The 21682-nt window shown below is 50.2% G+C and overlaps 1 protein-coding gene across 5 annotated transcripts in view; it reads left to right on the forward strand.

The window, feature by feature from the left end:
• LOC118222918 (spectrin beta chain, non-erythrocytic 1-like) overlaps positions 1-21682 on the forward strand; it is a 75165-nt gene that overhangs the window by 17190 nt on the left and 36293 nt on the right. For 2 of the 5 annotated variants that reach the window (XM_035408851.1, XM_035408852.1), the window contains exon 2: positions 58-245. In XM_035408851.1, coding sequence (XP_035264742.1) covers positions 89-245 — 157 coding nt within the window. In that variant the 5' untranslated portion in view covers positions 58-88. Of the gene's footprint in view, positions 1-57; positions 246-8315; positions 9053-21682 lie in introns of those variants that run through there. The other 3 variants (XM_035408853.1, XM_035408854.1, XM_035408855.1) reach the window with 2 other exon arrangements.

Consider the following 21682-nt stretch of genomic DNA (forward strand, 5'->3'; position numbering starts at 1 on the left):
CGCTCAGTCAGTCTGTTTCCTGGGCCTCACCGTCGCCCCGCTCTCCCCCCCCCCCAGGTTGGATGGTTGGCCCCTTGCCCCCGTCAGCATGAGCGCCATCTCCCCCACCGACTTCGACAGCCTGGAGATCCAGCAGCAGTACAACGACATCAACAACCGCTGGGACCTGGCGGCCGAGACGGACTGGGACAACGAAAACAGCTCCGCCCGCCTCTTCGAGCGCTCCCGCATCAAGGCCCTCGCCGGTAGGACGGCCCCCTCTGTCTCTCTCTATCGCTCCGTCTCCGTCCTTCCCCCTCTCTCCTGCCGTCACTCCCTTCTGCCTCTAGCCTCTTTCTTGGTCTCATTATCTTGTGGTGCTATGCATGAACCTGTCCAAGTTGATACTCAGATGTGAGGTAAGTCAGCCTGGATTTCAGGGATGTGTTTTACCAGTACACCAATAGGCAGTTACTGCTCCTTATAAACCATGGTCTTGTGTCAGTGTGGCTCCAGTTCGGGGCAGCAATTCAAGCGAACTCCATGAACCTGTAACTATGACTCTGGAAATGTCAGTCGTAGGACTGGAACCAGGGCTGCTATTCCTGGTAGCCACCAGCAGAGGGAGGCAGCAGGTTCTGTAATTTCGATAGATCATTAGGGTTTTTTGTTCAAATAATAACCTGTTCATGTTACAGATGCCAAAATGAAATGTTGTACTGGTATGGCCCATTTCTCTCTGAAAATGTGTAGTTTTCAAAGGTTTTATTTTTACCTTACTGTAGTAAGTTCCTGATTTACACAGTACATAGAAAGCTGTATAAATTACATAAAAAACATCTACTACATCAATACATTTCACAGCAACTGCCATTAAAAATTGTGTGTATTTGTGAACGACAGGGTGTAGCACTTAAAGGTGTGGGCGTGTATTGGTTACACTGCTACACAAACATTACCCTTCCTGTTCAAAGGTTGTTCCTCCCTCTTTTGGCACAATCAACTTTGCGCTCTTCTTAGTTTTTTTTCTCTCTTTCTGTGCAAGTTACAGTATCTTGGTTTGCTGAGCAGCGGGTCTGAGCCTTTGAACTTGCGCACGGGTAAGAGATACTGAGAATGAGCTCAGTGGAGAGAGGGGGGGGCCGTGCTCTTCACTGTATGTGCTGCTAGCGCCAGGCTCATAACGATCATTAACTAGTGGTGGGAGGCAAGCAGGTCCCTTCTGTACTGCAACTGCTAGAGCAAAATATCATTCCATTAAGACTGGGCCCAACTGGAGCTTTTCTCAGAACCAGTAATTTTATTTTGTTAGCATTTCTCTATATCCGTTATAGCCACGGTAGCTGTGTTATAGTGTTCCCTGTGGCAGTGTGAATGGACGTGTGATTCCCGAGCCTTTCTGATCTGTAGTATGGTGCTGCCGAACAGCTGTGCTTTGCTTTGGCTACTTTACTTAGTGATTAGCCAGTCACAGAATTTAAACTACTGACTGCTCACCTGTGGCAGAAAAGGCTGCAGCATGTGAAAGTCCAGTCTAGACCCCGAGGCACATTTCTGGGGAGAAAAAATCCCAGCAGCTTTTTAAATTCTTGTGCTTTAAAATTTGACTCATGATTTCATTGTCCTCTAGAGGCCAGGTACTTTTAAAGTAACTAATTCACATTGTAACTGACTGCAAATGGATCACCATTTGCATGCAGAATCACCCTTTGTCTTTAAAGATAATTTATTTACACAAGATAAACGAGTGACAGTTGTCACAGTGAGGTGGGGTAAATCCACACGCTTGACAGAATGAGACCAGGCGCACTATCACTGTGGATCTCACACTCATCCTCTTACGGTGCATCCAAGAGAGCAGGGGGGAGACATTTTTCTGTTTGTTATGCTTTTTAAAAAATCCAAAACGATGACTTTCTATATGAATAAATAATTCAGTTAGAATTCATGTGTATGATAATGCAATGTGTATGTTAATGCAAATAAATAAAACAAAAAGACAAACAAAAGAAAACTCTGAAGGAGAACGGCGGAGTGTCTCTACACCGATGCTTCATGGCTCCACATAATAGATGCACCGTAAACTAGATGCTCCGTATTAATAGATTATCGCCACAGCCCAAGTTTATGGCCTACTATAACGCAAGTGTACATCAGCTCTCATTACTGTGACCAATAAACATATTTTAGTGCATTCGTGCATGTATCGCGCCAGTAAATTACGAAATTAATTCTTGAATCGTGGGTGAGACTGTTCCCCTGCATGGCTGATCTCCGTACAGGCGGTGGGGTGTTTCATGGCTGAGACTGTTCCCCTGCATGGCTGATCTCCGTACAGGCGGCGGGGTGTTTCAGGGCTGAGACTGTTCCCCTGCATGGCTGATCTCTGTACAGGCGGCGGGGTGTTTCATGGCTGAGACTGTTCCCCTGCATGGCTGATCTCCGTACAGGCGGCGGGGTGTTTCAGGGCTGAGACTGTTCCCCTGCGTGGCTGATCTCCGTCCGGGCGGCGGGGTGTTTTTACGGCAGGGCCGGTGTTCTGACGGGCCTGCGCTGAGCGCGGTGTGCAGCCCGCGTGCTTTTTCCTGTCTGTCTCCGGGAGGGAAACCGTCTCCTGCGGACAAGCAGGGACTCGACGGGCGCATTCTTTAGCGTGCCGTGGCGACGCGGTTTGAGGGGCGGAGGCAGCGCCCCTGGGGCACGCGCCTGCTTCTGGAGTCCCTCCCCGTGGCCACGCCTCCTGCAGCCCTCCCCCCCTCCATCCATCCCAGTGTGCCTCTTCCTCTGTCCTGAGACTGTCCTGTCTGCAGCCTCTCTGCCTGTCCTTCTGTCTCACTCCATGTCCCTGTGGAATCACTTCCTGTCTCTGTCTCCTTGTCCCTGTGGAATCACTTCCTGTCTCTGTCTCCTTGTCCCTGTGGAATCAGTTCCTGTCTCTTTCTCAATGTGCTCGTGGAATCACTTCCTGTCTCTCTCCATGTCACTGTAGAATTACTTCCTGTCTGTCTTTCATGTGTCTACAGTCCCTGCAGCTCCATGGCTTCTCTGTTCATTGGTTTTGTTTTATTTTTCCCACCATTTTGGCCTCTCTTACCTAAAGGTCTCTGTGGTTCCTGCTGACCCCATGTTCCCATTCAGCCCACCCACTGGCCTGATTCCATCCCAGTGGGTTAAATTTATTTCTTTTTTTTTTAGTTTTTATTTTCCAGAATTCCCGTCAGTGAACAGATCCACATTCAAAAAATGACAAATATTGCCCAAGTATCTAGAGTTATTTCAAACAAAAACATTTTCATTTCTGATTATTTTTGAACCAGCTGACTGGGCTAACAGTGCGATGTTAAGCCTGGACTTCAAGTGGGCTAATTATCCTTTTCTGTACTTACGGCTGCTCTTCTAAACCTATTGAATGCACTTATTCGCTCTGTATGTGAGTAGCACTGGGTAAGAGCGTCTGCTGAATGACTGAATGAAAGCCCATCATCACTGTGCTGGGAGAGACCGGAGAGCACACTGAACCAAATACAAGTGTGAAAAAAACAACAGGAGCATAGCTTCACAAAAAAGGGTGTCAAACTGCCGCCTCTGCAGGGTCTCGCGCCATGCCAGTGCATGGTAGACCTGTTAATGGAACGGTTCCTTTTCCCAAAAGCCCAGCCAATGCTTTGGCATCTGAAATCCTGTGTCCCCCAGCAGAAGTTCTTGGAGGGATGGGGATGTTCTCTGTTCTGAAATTAGCCACCACCTGTGATGGCTGCCTGTTTCATCGCACCTGCTGTTTGTACTTCTGTGGCAGATGGCGGTCGTTATGAAGCCTGGACCGCGGTTTGTTTTTATTCTGAATTATTCATCGTTCTGCGCGCGTGCGCGAATCTCCTGCTATATCCGTGGCAGACGACCTCCGCTGCTGGTGGCAAAAAGGCCTGAAATAGATAGTAAAGCCTAGTAAGCAAGCATTCAGCCTGAAACTGTGTAAATCTTATAGAACCGAGATCAGGCTCACGTGTGGTGGATGTTTAACATAGCAGAGACCCCCCCCCCCAGCTTCCACTTTTACCTTGTGACTTTGGTGTGATGCATTGACCCAGGGCCAGTTAACACAGTCTATAGGTTCTGTACATTTGCTTCAGCTAACCTCCTTTGTCAGGTCCCTCTGAGAGGACAGGTGTAGCCTGTAAGCTCACACAGTCTCAGCCCAGGTGAGAGTAGCCTCTGCAGTACTGTAAGCAGGAGTCGTCTACTGTAATTACCCGACCCTGTTCTGTTTCTCCACGCCGTGCTTCCTGAATGGGACGCCTTGTTGGGGCTTCTCCACGCCGTTAGCTAAATCTTTCGTTACCTGCGACACGCCCTCCTTTCATCTTTTATTTGCGCATGCCTTACATGGGATTCTGTCCATTCAGCAGTATTTGAAGAAACTTACTGTAAGACGCAAGACTTTGTTGCTGCCACTCACATGATGCAGCCTGACGAGCCTCATCTGTAAAGCAGCAGTTTATCGCGCTGCAGCACGCGCGCTAATAGGCTGTGAATTTTAGCATCTGTTGAATATTTAGCTAAATTTAGCACAGTAAATCGTACTTATTGTCTAGCAAGAAGTCGTCTTCTCGTTGTACTGTTGATGTATCCGCGTGCTGCATAATTCTACATCCACTGTGTGCTCTTGTGATCGACTTCCAATGAGGTCAAGAAATCCCATTGGTTAAGCAGTCATGCGAGCCAACAGGACTTAGAATTTCACTTCTTAGTGAGAGAAGTAAGGCTGTTATATAATTTTTCTCTGTAGCTCAGTTTAAATGGAAAAAAAAGTAACTTCTGAACTTTCTTTTCCTGCTTGCGTTTCATGCTTTTACTACAAATTTTCACAGGCATCCGTGACTAAATGATCAAAATCCAAATCCTATTTGGATTAAAATAACGTGAAACTCGGCCTTGGTGGCTGGCTCAGCAGTAGAAATGCGTGTGGCTACTTTAAAGAAAATCTGGTCATTTGTATCATTCCTGATTTTGCGTTCTTTAATGAAGGATTTTACAGAAGTAAACCAGCACTACTGCATTAATATTCTTGTTAGTCATGGTGCTCTTTTGAAAAAGTGGCTTGTTTGCTGCATCTCTGTTCTGTGGCTGTGAGATTGGTATGAGAGGGAGACGGAGGAAGAGAGGAGAAGATGGAGAGGAAGAGAAGAGAGTGACAGGGGAAGAGAAGAGTGAAAGACAGGTGGAAGAGATGAGACAGGAAGAGAGCCAGGAAGTGAAGAGAAAGTAGCTGGAAGAGAAAAGAAAGAGAAAAAAGGAGAAAGAGAAAGAAAAGCAGAGGGAGTGGGGTTTCTCCGTTTCCAGGGATAAATGCTAAAGATGGCAGAGAAAGCGGTTTGAAATACCGAAATGGTAAAAAGGACCTTCTTAGGTACTGCACCCCTTGGGTCTCTGCTCCCACGGCTGCCCTCTGAAATAGCGGGTTGAACCTCGCTGGGTTTGGGAATGCGCTGGACCTCTCTCTCCCACAGGGGGGAACTGTGTGGGAGTCGTGGGACTGCTGAAATGTTTTTCCAAACATGGCTGGAAGGGTCGCCCCCCCCCCCCCCCCCCCCCCTTATCCCCACCCTGGTCCCACTCTAACGCGTCTGCGTTGTTTTATTGCACTTTTACAGATGTTTTCCCGTCTTGTTCATCCTCTTTCTCCTGTCCCTTGTTATCTTTCCCTCTTGATTTGCTCCCTCTCTCTTTCCCTCCCTCCTTCCCTTCCCATAGCTCAGTTCCTTCCCCTCTTTCTTTCTGTGCCGCTGACCTCGGCGTGCAGATGGGCCTCTCTGTGATTAGGCGGTTTTCCATGTGCTTTCAGGCGCTGCCAGGCAGCCTGTAGGAAGCTGGCCAGTAGGAAGCTGACTTACAGGAAGCTGATCTGTAGGAAGCTGGCCAGTAGGAAGCTGACTTACAGGAAGCTGGCCAGTAGGAAGCTGACTTACAGGAAACTGGCCTGTAGGAAGCTGGTCTGCGGGAAGCTGTTCTGTAGGAAGTTGGCCTGTAGGAAGCTGGCCTGTAGGAAGCTGGTCTGTAGGAAGCTGGCCTGTTGGAAGCTGGTCTGTAGGACACTGCCCTGTAGGAAGCTGGCCTGTAGGCAGCTGACCTACAGGAAGCTTGCCTGCAGGAAGCTGGTCTGTAGGAAGCTGGTCTGTAGGACACTGGTCTGTAGGAAGCTGGCCTGTAGGAAGCTGGCCTGTAGGACACTGCCCTGTAGGATGCTAGCCTGTAGGAAGCTGGCCTGTAGGACACTGCCCTGTAGGATGCTAGCCTGTAGGAAGCTGGCCTGTAGGACACTGCCCTGTAGGATGCTAGCCTGTAGGACACTGCCCTGTAGGATGCTAGCCTGTAGGAAGCTGGCCTGTAGTAAGGCTGCTCCATGATTCTTCACTGCTGCCATGGGTGCGCGGTGTTAAGGCTCTGCTGGGAAGCCCGCTGCCTTAGGAGCTCACGCAGGAGCACGTAATTACGCCGGCCTTAAATTACAGGCCACAGAGCAGGCCCAGCACCATGGCCCCTCAGCACACATCCATGGACCTCAGTCCCAGCGTTGCATAAGAGCGCCCAAGTACCAGTCCCCACGTCTCATTCTGGCTAAACCAACTGTTCTCTGTAGAACATTTAGAAAGTAGAAAGAGTATTACGCAAAACTACGTCCATAATATCAGACCTTTTGTTTCTGTAGACCTCACATATGAGGTGGATATTACAGTAGTTTGCCTTGCTGCATGCTGCCCTCATTGAATGAATCTCTTCAGTTTTATTACTAACTACAGAAGAATATGTATGTTTTGTTGGCTGTCATTAAGAGAAAAACGGCAAACTGTGATAACAGTGCTAGTGTATTCATACTGTAAATGGTAGATGATGCGCTGTGTAAGTGCACTATGGTTGCCCTTTCCAAAATGATTGGAATCGGGACTGACGTGAGTTTTGAAAAATCAGCAAGTCGTAGTAAATTTTGCCACCTCAGGGTTCTATAGTTATTTCTACAAGTGGATATTATCACGGTGTGAATGTTTTCCCAACTTGTCAGAAGTGGAATTGTGGCTCTTTGATTCTTGCGAAAGCAGTTGTTGAAGCACCCGATACACTTGAAGATCTTGGCTGTTAAACGGCCTATGTTTGCAGCCTGCACACGCCTACTTTCAATAGTGATCACATCAGACTCATTAGAGCTTTCATAGGGGCTAAATGTGGGCTGAATTTGTGTGGTTTATTGGAGGTTTTAATGAAAGCCTGGCGTGGTCTGTGCTTCATTAGGGCTGCGCAGTGCTCACTGCAGGTAGCTGCTGTGTCTCCTAGTAAAAACAGACATTTGGCCTGGGGCCCTCTCTGGAGTCTCAGAAACAGCAGTCTTGCACCATTGCAGTTAGCGTTGCTAAAGTCTGTATGTGGTCCCGGTCACCAACTGTGTGTGTGTGTGTGTGCGCGCCTGTGTGTGTGTTTGTGCGCGCCTGTGTGTGTGCGCGCCTGTGTGTGTGTGTGCCTGTGTGTGTGTGCGTGCATGCGTGTGTGTGTGTAGGTATGTGTCTGTGTACGTATGTGCGTGCGTGCATGCGCGTGTGTCTGTGCATTTGTGTTTTTTTGTGTGTCTGTGCATGTGTGTTGGTTTTTTGTGTGTGTGCATACGTGCGCGTGTGTGTTTGTGTTTTTTTTTGTGCGTCTGTGCGTGTGTGTGTATGTTTTTTGTGTGTGTGTGTGTGTGCATACGTGCGTGTGTGTGTGTTTGTGTTTTTTTTTGTGCGTCTGTGTGTGTGTTGTTGTGTGTATGCGCGCATATCTCTGTGGCTTGGACTGATGCAGAGGTCAGTCACTCCCTGGTAAACAGCAGATTACCCGCTGAGCTGTTTATACTGTGCGGCTGAACTCTTTGTGCAGTAAACAGTAGGATTCAGTGGAACATACAGACACTTACTAAAGTTTGTCTATTTGAGTGAAACTGCATTGGATAATAACTCTGATTTCTACCGTTTTGCTGTATTGAATTGCTGGCAGCAGGGCTTTGAGAAGGATCTGCTAGTCTGACCAGCTCCTCTCAATGTGTAAACAGGAATGAACTACTGCTGAAACCTCAGCAAGTTTTTTAAGTCTTTCTGTCTGTCTTCACCAGCTTATAGTACCCTGCAGAGGAGAACTTTTCTTTCCCCGTATCTTCTACACTTACCCATGCACCACACCCCCCCATGGAATTTACAGAGTGGTACAAACTGGCTGCTCCTGACCTCTCCCCGTAACACCTTTCAGAATGGTACAGCCCCACGTCTCCTCCCCTCCCCTCTCCCCTCCTCCCCCCGGAGCACACCTTATGCTAATGAGCAAACTCGGAGAGCGAGCGGTGAACTTTGTTTGCCGAGCGGTCGGACTGCGGCTCCTCGTCCTGCGGAGAGGGAGAGGGAGAGGAAGAGGAGCGGTTTCGGTGGTTTCACGCGGGAGTTTACAGAGGAGGGCCGGGTCAGAGCACGCTCGAGTGGGAGAAGCAGCCTGTGGCTTTGCAAAGAGCGCTAACCGCGCTCACATACGCTCCGAGGAGAGACCAGGAGTGAGCGGAGAAGACTTGAGAAGAAAGGAAAAGAGGAGGGAACGAAAGAAGGAAAGAAAGGAAGATAGACGCGCCGGGCCTTGATTTGTCTTTCCCCTTTCCTCCCTTCCCTCCAGGCGCGAACCCTTCCGGAAAGAGTGAGAGGGAGAGGGGTCGGGGGCGCAGCGCATTGAGCGCGAGCGGCATGGTTCTGTTTGCTTTCACACATCAGTAGAGAGAGGTCCCAGTTCACAGAGGGCAGGAGGGAGTGGGGGGGGGGAGAACGCGCGGAGCCGGACTTCGCTGGAACTGAGGAAGAGGAGCCTCTCCGCTCCGGGGCGGATTCCCGCCGAGCTTTTCACGCGGGTCGGACGGGGAAGGGGAAACGCGGGAAAGTGGCGAACGGATCGGGGGACCCGCGGCGCAGCATGGAGCTGGACAGGACCGGCGAGCCCTGCCTCTCCCCGGCCGCCTTCATCAACCAGGCGCAGTACTCCAACATCCTGGAGGGGCGCTTCAAACAGCTGCAGGGTGAGTGAGCGCTCGGCCGCGGGTCTCTCCCTCTCTCTGTCCCTCTGTCTCTCTCTCTGTCCCTCTCTCCCTCTCTCTCTCTCTCTCACTCTCCCTCTCGCTCTCTCTCTCTCTCTCTCTCTTTCTCTCCCTCTCTCTCTCTCTCTCTCTCCTCCATCTCTCTCTCCCCCCCTCCCCCTCTCTCTTTCTCTCCCTCTCTCTCTTTCTCTCGCTCTCCCTCTCTCTCTCTCTCTGTCCCTCTCTTTCTCTTTCTCTCTCTCTCTCTCTCTCTCTCTCTCTCCCGCGTCTCAATCACTGCGTCTGGCAGAGGCGCTGTGCGCTCCTCACCGGGTACTTCAGCACTTTGCGCTACACTTTGCATATTCAGCTTCTCTCTGCTTTCACCTGGTCTGCTCTTATTGTGCTGTTTTGGCGGGGGGTGTCATGGTGGGAAGGGTAGCTTGTTCCCCCCCCCGCCGGATAGGATTGTGCAGACATTGGTTACGGGCAAAGGGAGATCCTTTTTGCATCATGGAAGCAGATCACCTGTGGCTGGATATGTGTGTGTGTGTGTGTGTGCATGTTTGCGCATGTAAGTGCATATGTGTATGTGTCTGTGTGTTGCGCGTGTGTGCATGCGTGCGAGAGTGTGTGTTTGTGAGTATGTGAGTGTGTGTGACTGTGTGTACACGCGCGTGTGCGGTACAGTGTGTGTGTCTTTGTGTGTCTGTGTGTGCGCGTGTACGGTACAGTGCGTGTGTGTGTGTTTGTATGTGAGTGTGTGTGACTGTGTGTACACGCGCGTGTGCGGTACAGTGTGTGTGTTTGTGTGTCTGTGTGTGCGCGTGTACGGTACAGTGCGTGTGTGTGTGTTTGTATGTGAGTGTGTGTGACTGTGTGTACACGCGCGTGTGCGGTACAGTGTGTGTGTTTGTGTGTCTGTGTGTGCGCGTGTACGGTACAGTGCGTGTGTGTGTGTGTTTGTATGTGAGTGTGTTTGACTGTGTGTGCACGCGCGTGTACGGTACGGTGTGTGTGTGTGTCTCTGTGTGTGCGCGTGTGTGTGTGTTTGGATTAGGTCCCACACGGTGCCTCATGAGAGAGCAGAGCCCACGGGAATGGTAACCCAGCACAGCTCCCACACGCGGCTCCCTGGCCCCACTCGCGGTGTGCGGATGTGGCTCGTTCTCTCTGCTCCACCTCTCTTTGCGGAGTTTGGCCCGCCGAAGATCTCCGCACACAGCTGCGTACTTCTCGCATTTCGCGTCTGTACGGGTGCCCCTTTAGCGTGCGGTTCGGTTTCGCTGGAAAAGGCTGCTGTCCTGAAGACGTTCGTGCGCACAGAGGCAGTATTTGGACGGCCTCGGGCGGCGGCTCGACTTCCTCCCGTTTCGAAAGGAGACGTCGCGTTCGCCGAAGCGCTCGCGTCTCAGACTCGCGCGGAAAGCGATTAGGCCTCGGCGTTGCGTACTTGTGTGTGTGCGTGTGTGTATGTGTGTGTGTGTGACTCCTGAGTGATGGCCTGTCACATGGTTATTGCTTCTCCCCGTTATGTGAAAAAACTGGCCCTGTCGAGAGTAACCGATCAGCCTCTCCCGGTGCCTGGTTGCTGATTAATTTACAGCAGCCTTTCAGCTTGAGGGGGGGAGGTGCAGAAATTCAGGTTCTGTCAATAAGGACGGCTGCCAGCCAGTCAAACCGGTCGCCCTCTCCACGGCTGTGCGGAGCTCAGAGTAATGAGTAACCGCAGGGGGTCAAGGGCGCACGCCCCAAAAAGCTGCTCCCGGTCAGTGCCAGTGTGGGGCTGGAAGGTTGAACTTGTGATTGGGAAAGGCTTCAGTCATGTGTCGTGATTTGTAATATGAAGGGTAGTATGGATGTTAGCACAAGGTTGTGTGGAGGCTTCCTGCCTGGCCCCAGAGTGAAAGCACAATGGAACAACAGCGGTTTTGAAACTGCAGTCCCGTAATCTTTGGTATGGGACTCAGAGACCCGGAGGACAAATGGGATTTCGCAAAGTGGCTTCACAAAGGGGCTGTTTGATGAGACTGATATCTACAGGTACATGCAGAACCCATCGATTGGTTCCTGTGATAACACACAGTTCATGGTCAGATTATTTTAGCTTTTTTTCCCCCCCTTTGCCTAAGTACCTCCAGTGTGTTTTTTCTCTTTGAGCGGGTGAGGTTATGTGGTGATTTAACAGCTACTCCAGTGTAGCATAAAGTTTAGGCAGCTTGGCATGCACCTCCGAGGTTGAGTGTTACATTCCCAGGTGGGGCAGTGCCATTGTACCCTTGAGCCAGGTACTGAAGCTGAACTGCTTCTGTAAATACCCAGCACTGTAAGGGGGTTGTATTTAAAAATGTAACTAGCTCTGTACGGGAGTATCCACTAACAGGCAGTGATGTAGTGTACTGCACTCATTAGACCTTACACTAAAAAGTTGACTCTTGAGGCTGATCCGGTTGCTCTTCCCCTGATCAGCTCATCCTTGGCGATCAGTGTCACTGTCCATCCTGCTGTCAGTCATCTCCCCTGAGCATCAGTCATTTCCCCAGCCTGTCAGTCATCTCCCCATTGCGTCGGTCATCTTCAAAGTGCCTCGGTCATCTCCCAGTCATCCTCCTCACCACATCAGTCATCTCTTCAGTGTGCCAGTCGTTTCCAGCACGTCAGTCGTCTTCGCAGCGTGTCAGTCGTCTTTCCGAGCGTGTCAGTCATTTCCCCCGGCATGTCAGTCATCTCTTTAGCGTGTCAGTAATTTCCCCAGTACATCAGTCCTCTTTGCAGCGTCAGTCGTCTCTCCAGCACGTCAGTCATCCCCCTCAGCGCTCCAGTATCTCCTTAGCGCGTCGGCTCTAATCTCTGAGGGAGATCTGCGCCTCGACTGAGACGCACTGGAAAAGCCAGTCTGGCTGCCCCGGGCCAATTCCTTACCGCTGACTTAAAGCTGCCTCTCTCTCTTCTCTTTCTCTTCTCTCTCTTTTCTCTCTGGCGCTCTCTTTGTATCAGTTTCTCTCTCCCCTTGCAACGCGGCAAGATGCAACACATCCGCCGACAGACCGGCCAACCGTTTCTAAGGCCTGTGAGCGTGCCCCAAACGGTGGAGAATGTGCGCAGGTGTATGAGCCTGATTTATCCCTGACTGACTTTCATGCTTTATCACCTTGCTGCATGTCTGGCTTCTTACTCCCACTGCTTTGCTAATCCAACCTGCAGCCCCCACCCCCTCCCCACATAGGAACCTCCCCCCCATCCTACCCACTCCCCACGTAGTGCACCCCAATCCTACCCACACAGGACCCCCTATCTTACCAACTCTCCCATAGGCCCCATCATCTTACCCACTCCCCACATTGGGCCCCCCGTCCTATCCACACTACACACAAGGCACCCCTATCCTACCCACTCGCCACGTTGGGCCCCCCCATCCTAGCCACTTCCCCATAAGAGCCCCCTACTCCTCCGACAGGTCCTCCAGCTCCCTTCCCTTGAAAGCCTTCCCCCCCCCATAGGCCCCCCAATCTGACCCGCTCCCCCGATAGGCACGGCCACCATTGTGTTCATGGAACTGTCAGATCCTTTTGGAAGGCAAATCCTTGTGCAAATCTTCTTGCACGCAGCATCCCTCACGTAACAGTTCCCCCCCAGGATGATTTTTTTTGTGTGCAGGGGAGGAGGCAGTCATTTTGTTCCCCCGTTTCTACTTTTTCTCCTGATTTGAAAGGCTAATGTGAATCGTAAAGACGCTGTGTCGCTTGTACTCGCTCCTGCAGCTGTGCAGCTCACTTTCAGGAGGGCTGCACTGCGTGTGCTGCAGGCAGGAGCCTTAGGGCACCTATGTCAACTGGCAGTCTTATGGCACTTCATATTTCAGTCGACAGTGTTATGTCACTTGTGTCAGCTGACAGTCTTATGTCACTTCATATGTCAACTGACGGTCTTACAGTATGGCACTTTAATGCCAACTTATAGAGTCCTTTGGCACTTCTTATGTAAACCGGCAATCTTATGGCACTTCTTACGTCAGCTGGCAGTCTTATGTCGCTTATGTCAACGGAGCGTTCTTCATGCCACGGTTTGATTGGATCTGAATGTGCAACGCGCTCTTTGCCCCAGCACGTCTCAAAGCCAGAAGCCCTCGCTCTCCTCGCTCTGCGTGTGCTGAGACGCTCCAGGCTGTGCTGCATTGGATACAGGCCTAATCCTTCAGAGGAAATCCACCGCGACGACCTCGCTCGCTGTCAAAGTGCCAGGAATGTGATGCCTTGCCGGAGAGCCCCCCCCCCACCCCACACACACACACCCCTCTCTGCACAGTCAGAGTTGAGCGATCAGTGACGTGTGGAGTCCGCGCCTGACAGACCGCGCACCCGTGTCCGCTCCCTCCCAGCAGATCCCGTACCCTCTCCCCTTCACCCCTGCCTGGCATCCCCCTACACAGGAACAGGGAGGAACAGGTCTGCCGGATTAGCCTTATAAAATAATCATTGACTCCTGCAGGAACCTGTTGGAAAATTAACCGAAACCTTTGTGAAGTAACCGCTTTATCTCTGCAGGCACGCACTTGTGTACACTGTAGTAAATGTTTTATGAACGCGGCCCTCTGAAGTTCACTATAAATATATTGTGTTGTTATAAAACGGGTCGTTTGATTTGAATTTGCTGTGGTGTTCCATCGTTTGTGGCGATAGGGGAAATCGGCGAGTTGAACTGTTTGATTTGTCGCTACAGGTGAATCTTTTAGTAAGGCTTGGAATTTCTCATGTTAGGGACAGGACATAGTGTTGCCAAAGCAGCTAAACCATAAATAAAAATAAAATACTGTATGGCTAGTTATTAAAAACGTTTGTTTTTTAGCTATTTATGTTAAATATCTCTCTGGCCGCTCACTCTGGGTAGTGCAGAGCAGCCGCATCAGTAAGGCTGTAAACAGTGTGTCTGTCCCTCCTCAACCTCAGTAAAATGGATTGTTTTTCTGACTGTGTAAATATTACAGAGTGATGTGTTTTCTCGGTCAGCTGAACTCCTGTTCAAGAGGATTAACAAATGTGTGCTCGCTTTGACAGTTTACCATCGATGGAAAAAACTTTTCATTGTGTCTGTATTTTCTTTCTGCAGTGTCTGACATTTAAGTGACATTTAGGTAATATGATATTCTGCTGTTGGCATGATAACAGCACATTATGTTTTGATGCAGTATGATGGTCCAAAAAATTAAACTGGATAAGAATTTTTAAGGTGAAGCATTCGGGACTTTTCTGTGCCTCTCCCTTTGCAAACTTTTGTTTCGGGTAGTGTGTGTGTGTGTGTGTGTGTGTGTGCGTGCGAGCGTGTGTGTGTACATGAGCGTGTGTGTGTGTGTGTGATCATCGGGAGGTGTACTGAACAGAGTGTCTCTCCTCATTGGGCTCTGAGCCTCTCGGTATATCAGTGCAAACACCGCTGTGGAAAGATAAGTGAGCAGCTGAAGGGTTAAAAATCAAGCTGAGTATCGGCTCAGCCTCGTGTAACACCCGCAGAAAGCAGCTCCTCTCTCAGCACTTTTCCACCTTGCTCCTTTGATCACTAAATCTGTTTGCACTTTGCTTTGCCCTCCTTTATGCCCCTTCACTACGGTCCCCAGCATTCCACCAGCAGTCCCCGTCCTCGGGCAAAACCCCGTTTCCTGCTTCTTAGTGGCAGTTACTGTCCCCCCCCCCCATCAGTCTCCTGTCCCAGGCCTGTGTTGGATTTGACTACACGCTCCGTATCTCAACTTTAATGGCCACACTAACAAAACAATAGTCTGATGGTTTTGATTATGGAATATTCTTACAGTAGCTCCGTATATTATTTATTTTTCCGTGCAGACACACTTAGCCAGAGCAGGCGATGCAGCAGGATATATTTACCCTGTCCATCGGTATGACGGCAGTGTCTGAACCCTCTCATTATAGCTTCAGCTCTCTGACCACTATGACAAACTGTGGGCTGCTGTGGAGAGGCCCTGACCCCGTCGCTCACAGTGGATTCACAGTCCTCCCTGGCTCTGGAGAGCCGGCTATTTTCTCTCACTTGCCAAGAGCACTTCATCGTGTGCCCTGGGTTCAAAACGTTTATTCATTTCTTTTGGTTGGCATGTTCTTGTACGGCTTGGATGCCTCAGGAACGCTGGAGTTTAGCTGTGTAGAATTATGATCTTAAGATGTGTGCTCAGAAAGCTACAAAGGACACTGCTGTCAAGTGGTTGAGCGAAGGTTCAGGTTTAAGATGGGTAGTGCAGGTCTCAGGTAGACAGTTTTTTGCAGGGTGACCACTTAAAGATCACGGTCAGTTCTGTTCAACCGCAAATGGTGTGGGGGAAAAAAAAAGTTGTGCAAGTCGCTCTGGATAAGAGCGTCTGCTACATGCCTGTAATATAGGAAGTATTGTAATGCCTAGTTAGGTAAGAATTTATCTGTGGCAGCCGGAATAGCTACTGTAATAAGCTGTTGTTCACATGTGCTCGTCAGATTTTTGTAATTGCTGACTGCTTCAGTAAGGGGGCATTGTGAAAATGCCAGGCTGCTTCTCGGCATGAAAAAAATGTAGTCGGACCATGAGACCGCAGCGTTGCGTATCTAGCGGTATAAAAAGTATGTGCAGTTTGGCCCTGGATAGTGTTAAATGTTAAGCAGTTAAATCGTGGTATCATTTGAGTGTCAGGTTTTCACACTGATTTTTCTTTCACAAATCTTTTTGTTGTTCAGTCCTCAGCTATCTCTAGTTTTAGCAAATCAACAGGTTAAATAACCCTCTAAAAATACAACCTGACATTTTGGTAGTTTGAAAGTGTAAGCTTGTGAGAGGTTTGGGGATGAAAGCTTGAGTTATCATTTTTGATATTTTTCCTCATGAATATAATTGTACTAGGTGGTGCTTAGAAATAATGAGCATACTGTTGATGTGTCCTCTAAATTAGAGTTTCCAAGTCCTCTGGAAAAAACAAAGGTCTCACTGACTGGAGCACATTTCTTAGCATGTCAAGTAGAAAAAAACAGAAGGCTACATAATTAGAGTGCAGCTCCACTGTGTGCCAGTGTGATGGATGATCCTGTTTATCTGTGCAATGCGTAGCATCAGCTAGCGTCGTTTGTCCGTGCGGCCTCCGAGCAGGCTGAGCATCAACTCTTCATCGAGGGTGACGTCAGCCGAAGCAGAGGAGCCTTTCTTACGCTGCCGATCGGGCTTCAGAAGCCTCACTGTTGGGCCTAAAACATATAGACACTCTCCATGTTTCTGGATCCAGGTTTTAATGCTGATGAGGCCGGGGCAGTTCATGGGAAATTCAATTCATGCACTGAATTGCATTTCTTTTCTATTATTCACAAATACTATTATATATATATATAATAACTGGACTAATTTCAGTCCTATTGTTGCAGAGATGCTCTGTCGAGGCACTTCTAGTTGGGTTTGCTGTGATGTGTTGCTCTCTGCAACAGAACATGGTTGCTGGCTGAGTACTAAACAATGGCAAAGCAGGGTTTAGTGTTGTATTGATCACATTGTAGTGCAGTGTAAATTAATCATTGAGTATTTGTTTTTTTATTCTATTTGTATTTTCTTATTTTCTCCCTCCAGCAAACTGCTGTCTTGTGTGTGTTTTGTGTTAGTGTCTGGCGTCTGTGCTTATTTACGTGTTGTGAAGTTGCAAACCGCTGTAGTCAGCAGGTGAGTCTGACGCCCTTCATTTGTTTTTCAGGCACATGACTCCGGCGCTAAAATATGAATGCAGGCATGTAGCATGGCTGCGCTGGCCTCAGCTGAGCGCAGGGCCCACACCAGGAGGAAAGAGACTTGTGCTAATGGCTCGTGCTAGTGATGCGTGCTAACGGGTCGTGCTAACTGGTCGTGCTAGTGACACGTGCTAACTGCTCGTGCTAGCGGCTCGTGCTAGGTGCTCATGCTAGTGACTGGTGCTAAAAGCTCATGCCAGTGACTCGTGCTAATGGCTTGTGTTAGCGGCTCGTGCTAAGTACTAGTTGCTCCTGCTAAAGGCTCATGCCAGTGACTCGTGCTAATGGCACACACAGTGCATTCGCAGAGCGGGCCTGGCTAGCAGCCCATTTGCAAAGGGCTCCCGTGTTTACTTTTAGGCTTGTTTGTCTCTCCGCTCCACTGCCAGTCTTTTTACGTGGGTGTTGCTCCTGCGCACGTAGGCTTGTGTACGGTGTACGTGGGCTAATGTGCACCCTTGAGGCAGCCTGTAATGACAGCAGCTGGTTGGAAAATGGCGCCTCCAGACCAGATAAGACCTTAGTCACAGGCGTGCTGTCCTCTTAACGCTCCACTTCAACTCCAGTGACGTTTGGGTTGAGCAAACAAAATGGCTGTTAGACGCAGGAATGCGACTCGGCCGAGCGGTCGCTCGCTTGCATCATGTGTTATTGTGTCCTAACCAGATTTCTAGATTGCGAAAGCCATCTATTCCCCGCCCCTGCCTTTCTGTTTGACTGTTTGACTGTTTGACTGTTTGTGGTCTTGGCAAGGCAGGGCTACCACTGGTGCCCCATGGACCGTGTGTGCACAAGTTTTCATTCCCAGTTTCTGCCACACTGCTGGATCGGGTAGGGCTGGATTTTTTACATGACTGGCACATAGATTATTTAATGAACTGATTATATAATGGACTTATCTTCTACACAAAACATGCCATAAATACGTATCATTCGCAGGTGTGAATTTCCCTTTAATAACAATTACTTGCGTACTATGGCCGAACACCAGTTTGTCTGGAATTGCACGTTACATTTACAGTGGGCTGTCTGCACTCTCGGTTTGGATTGGCTTCAGGGCGAAGGGATCAGCCAATCGTGCCACAGATGTGCTACAGGCTTCTCTGGACACGCCCCCATGATTATAGTGTTAATAATGACACCCTCTGAGGCATGCAATTACCACACTTGTGCTTTCTGTCTCAGGACTGCATGTGAAAGCCACGCGTTTGGACACACACACACACACACCGCTTCCCTGTGGGGGGGGCACCGCGGTCATGTGACTCGACTCTGAAAGCACACGGTTTATGACCCCCTCGGCCCCTAGGGGGCGGGCGAGAGGCCCGGGTCCCAGCGTCCAGAACGGCATGTTCGGCCTCGGCCGGGGTAACCATAGAAACCGCAGACAAGCTCGCAAGCCGTGCCCGTGCTCCGGTGCTGCCGCCCTCCCGGGGTTCTGACAGCGAGGTCATAAAAGGCAGAAATGCTGATTGGTGGTCTGAGATTATTATTCTTTCTGTGGACCGGGCTCCGGAGACACCGCAAGCTCGCGGTAGAGGAGCGCGGGCGAAATTTTGGGCCTGCTCTGAAAGGTGCAGCTCGCTCTGCACGCCCCCAAAGCGCGGTTTAACCCGCGATCGCGCCCCCTAGTGGGGGATAGCGTCACACGCGCCGTGGCTTCGCTTCACGGCACCGCCGCAGGGTCAGCTGATAAGTCGCGGTCTTGAACCGCTGAGGAATGCTGTTTGTTTAGGTGACAGTGCTCCACGGCACAACTTGACATGGGGCAGTTATGTTACACAACGGGAACGCTGCCTCTCTGACTTTGGAGCGGTAGGGGGCATGGAATCCGTCCAATGAGAAGGCAGGGGAGGGGCAGCTGAGAAACCTACTGTACTGTCTCCAGCTGCCTGTCGGTACTGCATTGCACATTTGGACTCATTTAAAATGGTACACCCCTAAATGCCATATTTCCAGAATACTGCAATAAAATGTGATGATATTTCATTATGTTTAGGATCTGTAAAGCATATTTCATCAATTAATGTGCAGGATTAAAAAGGACTTGATTGCGACTCTGGTTTGTCTCACAGAGGAAGTGGAGGAGGGGCAAACTCTTGTTCACCCTCCCCAAAGCCCATCGTTTCAGGGTCAGTGTTGGGACGGGCCAAACACCTTGACCCAGACGCTGTGTTCTGGGCTCTGATTGGCCGTGTTGTGTATACAGCCTCTCCGTGTTTCCAGTCAACACGGACGGGGGAAACTCGAGACGCCAGTCACGATCACGATTGAGGCAGCCGGTCTGTGTTTTGCTCGAAGGAATTTTGTGATGGTATTCTGATCCTGGGGCACGTCTCTGGTTTGGAAGCCATGTGACGGCGCTGGCGGGGGAAGGGAAATAAACAGTTGGAAGTTGGCACCTTTCTGGAATGCTCACACACCTGCGTAGCAGACAGCAGCCCTCTGCAGCCGCCTCGTTCCAGCCTCCATATGCCCCCTTCCCCCACCGCCACCACAAAGGTACCGGGGTTAGTGAGTGGGATTGCCCTCTTGGTTCTGTGGGATTAGTGAATGGGATTGCCCTCTTGGTGCTGTGGGGTTAGTGAATGGGTTTGCCCTCTTGGTTCTGTGGGATTAGTGAGTGGGTTTCCCCTCTTGGTTCTGTGGGGTTAGCGAATGGGATTGTGGATCTCCACTATCCACAAATTCCTGCATCAAAAAAACAAAACGTTTTTAAAGACACCCTAGAATTCACTCTTCCAAGATAATCTCCCGCACAGTACAGTAGTGGCCCTAGGTTACATTCTTTGAGTGAGCACAAAGTAAATATCTGTCACCCCGTTTGTACTGACAGAACCTTGCTGAACCACATCACACCTTAACCTGTATCTGTCTTGCAGAGACAGTCTAGAACACAGGTCAGTAGTTTGTAGTGCTTTTGGTCTACTGTTGCTTCAAGCGGCTGGAGTGGTTGCGCTTCTGTGCTGCTGTAGTATGAATAGTGTTTTAAACATGACTGGGCCATTTGGGCATTAGCTGATAGCTTGAGGGGATCTGCTTTTTCTGTGGCTTTGCGCCTGACTGACAGAAGCGCGCTACCTAATTAGCCCCACTCCTGGCCTGCTTGCAACCAGTGTGTATCATATAATCAAAAAACAACATTGAGCAGCGCTGACGCTGTTAAATCTCACAGAGCTTGACAAAAACAGATACTCAAAAATCACTCAGCCTGAACTGGAGTGTTTGATCATAGCAGGAGGGTAAAACTAATCAAATAGAAGATTGTATTTATACATTATACACACCTGTGGGCGCAGGTGTGTGTAATATAGCCAGCGGTTTAGGGATCGGGCTTTCCACCTGACGGTGGCATATTGGATTTCCTGGTGTGGCACTGCCATTGTACCCGAGAGTGAGGTAATTTTACATGGATCCCTTACATAAAGATCCAACTGTGTAAGTGGGCGACATGCAAGTTGTAAGTAAATGAATACTGTTAAAGAGTTCCTGGTAAAGGGCGTCCACTGAGCAAATAAAGGAAAAACTGTGTCTGTGTGTTTTTGTGTGTGCGGATGTGTGCGAGCGTGTCTTTGTGTGTGTGGCTGTGGCTGTGTGTGTGTGTGTGTGTGTGTCTGTGTGTGTTTGTGGGTGTGTGTGTGTGTGTTTTTGTATGAAACCTCATACCTCCTTTAGTTTACAGTCAGGGCCCCTCCCACTGTGAGGCCAGCCTGCAGACACGCCCCTTTCCCTTTTATCAACCCATCTCTGCACAGCAGATTACAGCCTTTATGTGTCAGACCTGTGCAAGTCTGGCTCTGCATTTCCTCTGGATTAAATCATTATTATTTGTAACTGTAGTATTACAGTGGCATGGCTTGGGGGGGGAAAAAAACATCTGTTGAAAAAAAAAGGAGGCATTTTGTATTCTCACCCCCACCCGTTGTCACAGCAGGGAAACCACAGGGATGGATTTCGAGCAGCTCCCGCCTCCCCACCCCCCCTCACACACACCCCCCCCATTCCTGTCCAGTGTTGGGTTTCATGAGCAGTGAGGGACTGCTTGCTCCCAGTGAAAAGTACCCGCTCGATAGCTTAATGTGGCAGAAAAAACAACAGCCATTTTGTGAAAAGGTTGCTGGGTGTTGGCGCTTCCTGTGGAACCGCCGCGCAGAGCCGGGCTCAGGCGCGTGGGGTTGGGATAATAAACGCGCGGGGCTCGCTCTCTCTATCGCTCGCTCGCACACGCTCGGCGGGAGCGGAAGACGGGAGGAGTTGGTTTATTGAGCCGCGGTTTATTTAGTCCGTCTGCAGATAGCTGGCTGCCCCGGCCCGCGGGCGCTCCACCGCCACAGGAGAAAAGCAGCCGCGAGCCGGCGGCGTTTTGAGCGGCGGGGCTGCGTTATGCTAGTGATTCGTGTGCCCAACCCCGGTGACATCAGTGACCAGCGGGTGGCTTTGCACAGTGGTGCCATGGGGGGGCGCTGTTCTCCGTCTTTATGAGCTCTTTGTTGGCGATTGTGGGACCGCGCCGTCTCCCGTCGGTTTGAGAGGGCGCACTACGGCACGTGCCCACCATCGCTTCATCTAACTTTGCGAACCTCCTGCTGGGCCGCGCCCTTTTTCCCCCTAACGGACTGCGGTACTGTCGAGCGTCGGCTGGTGTCCGGTCAAGTTGGGTTTTACCCAGTGGGGTGTGACGCCTCCCTCCCACTGGACCCCGCTGCCCACAGAACCCCCAGGCCAGGGTCAGAGGGTGTGACTTTAGGAGCCCCACGTTCCCCATTTTAAACAGCGCTGTGTGGCACAGGCCAGACCCTCCTGAGCACACTGGTACAGTGGGAAGACTCGGTTCAGCGTACTGCTTTGTGAAAGTAAAGAGTCATAACGTGTGTAGTTAGCACATGAA

Source organism: Anguilla anguilla, chromosome 3 (genome assembly GCF_013347855.1).
Source record: "Anguilla anguilla isolate fAngAng1 chromosome 3, fAngAng1.pri, whole genome shotgun sequence".
Classification (NCBI taxonomy): domain Eukaryota; kingdom Metazoa; phylum Chordata; class Actinopteri; order Anguilliformes; family Anguillidae; genus Anguilla; species Anguilla anguilla.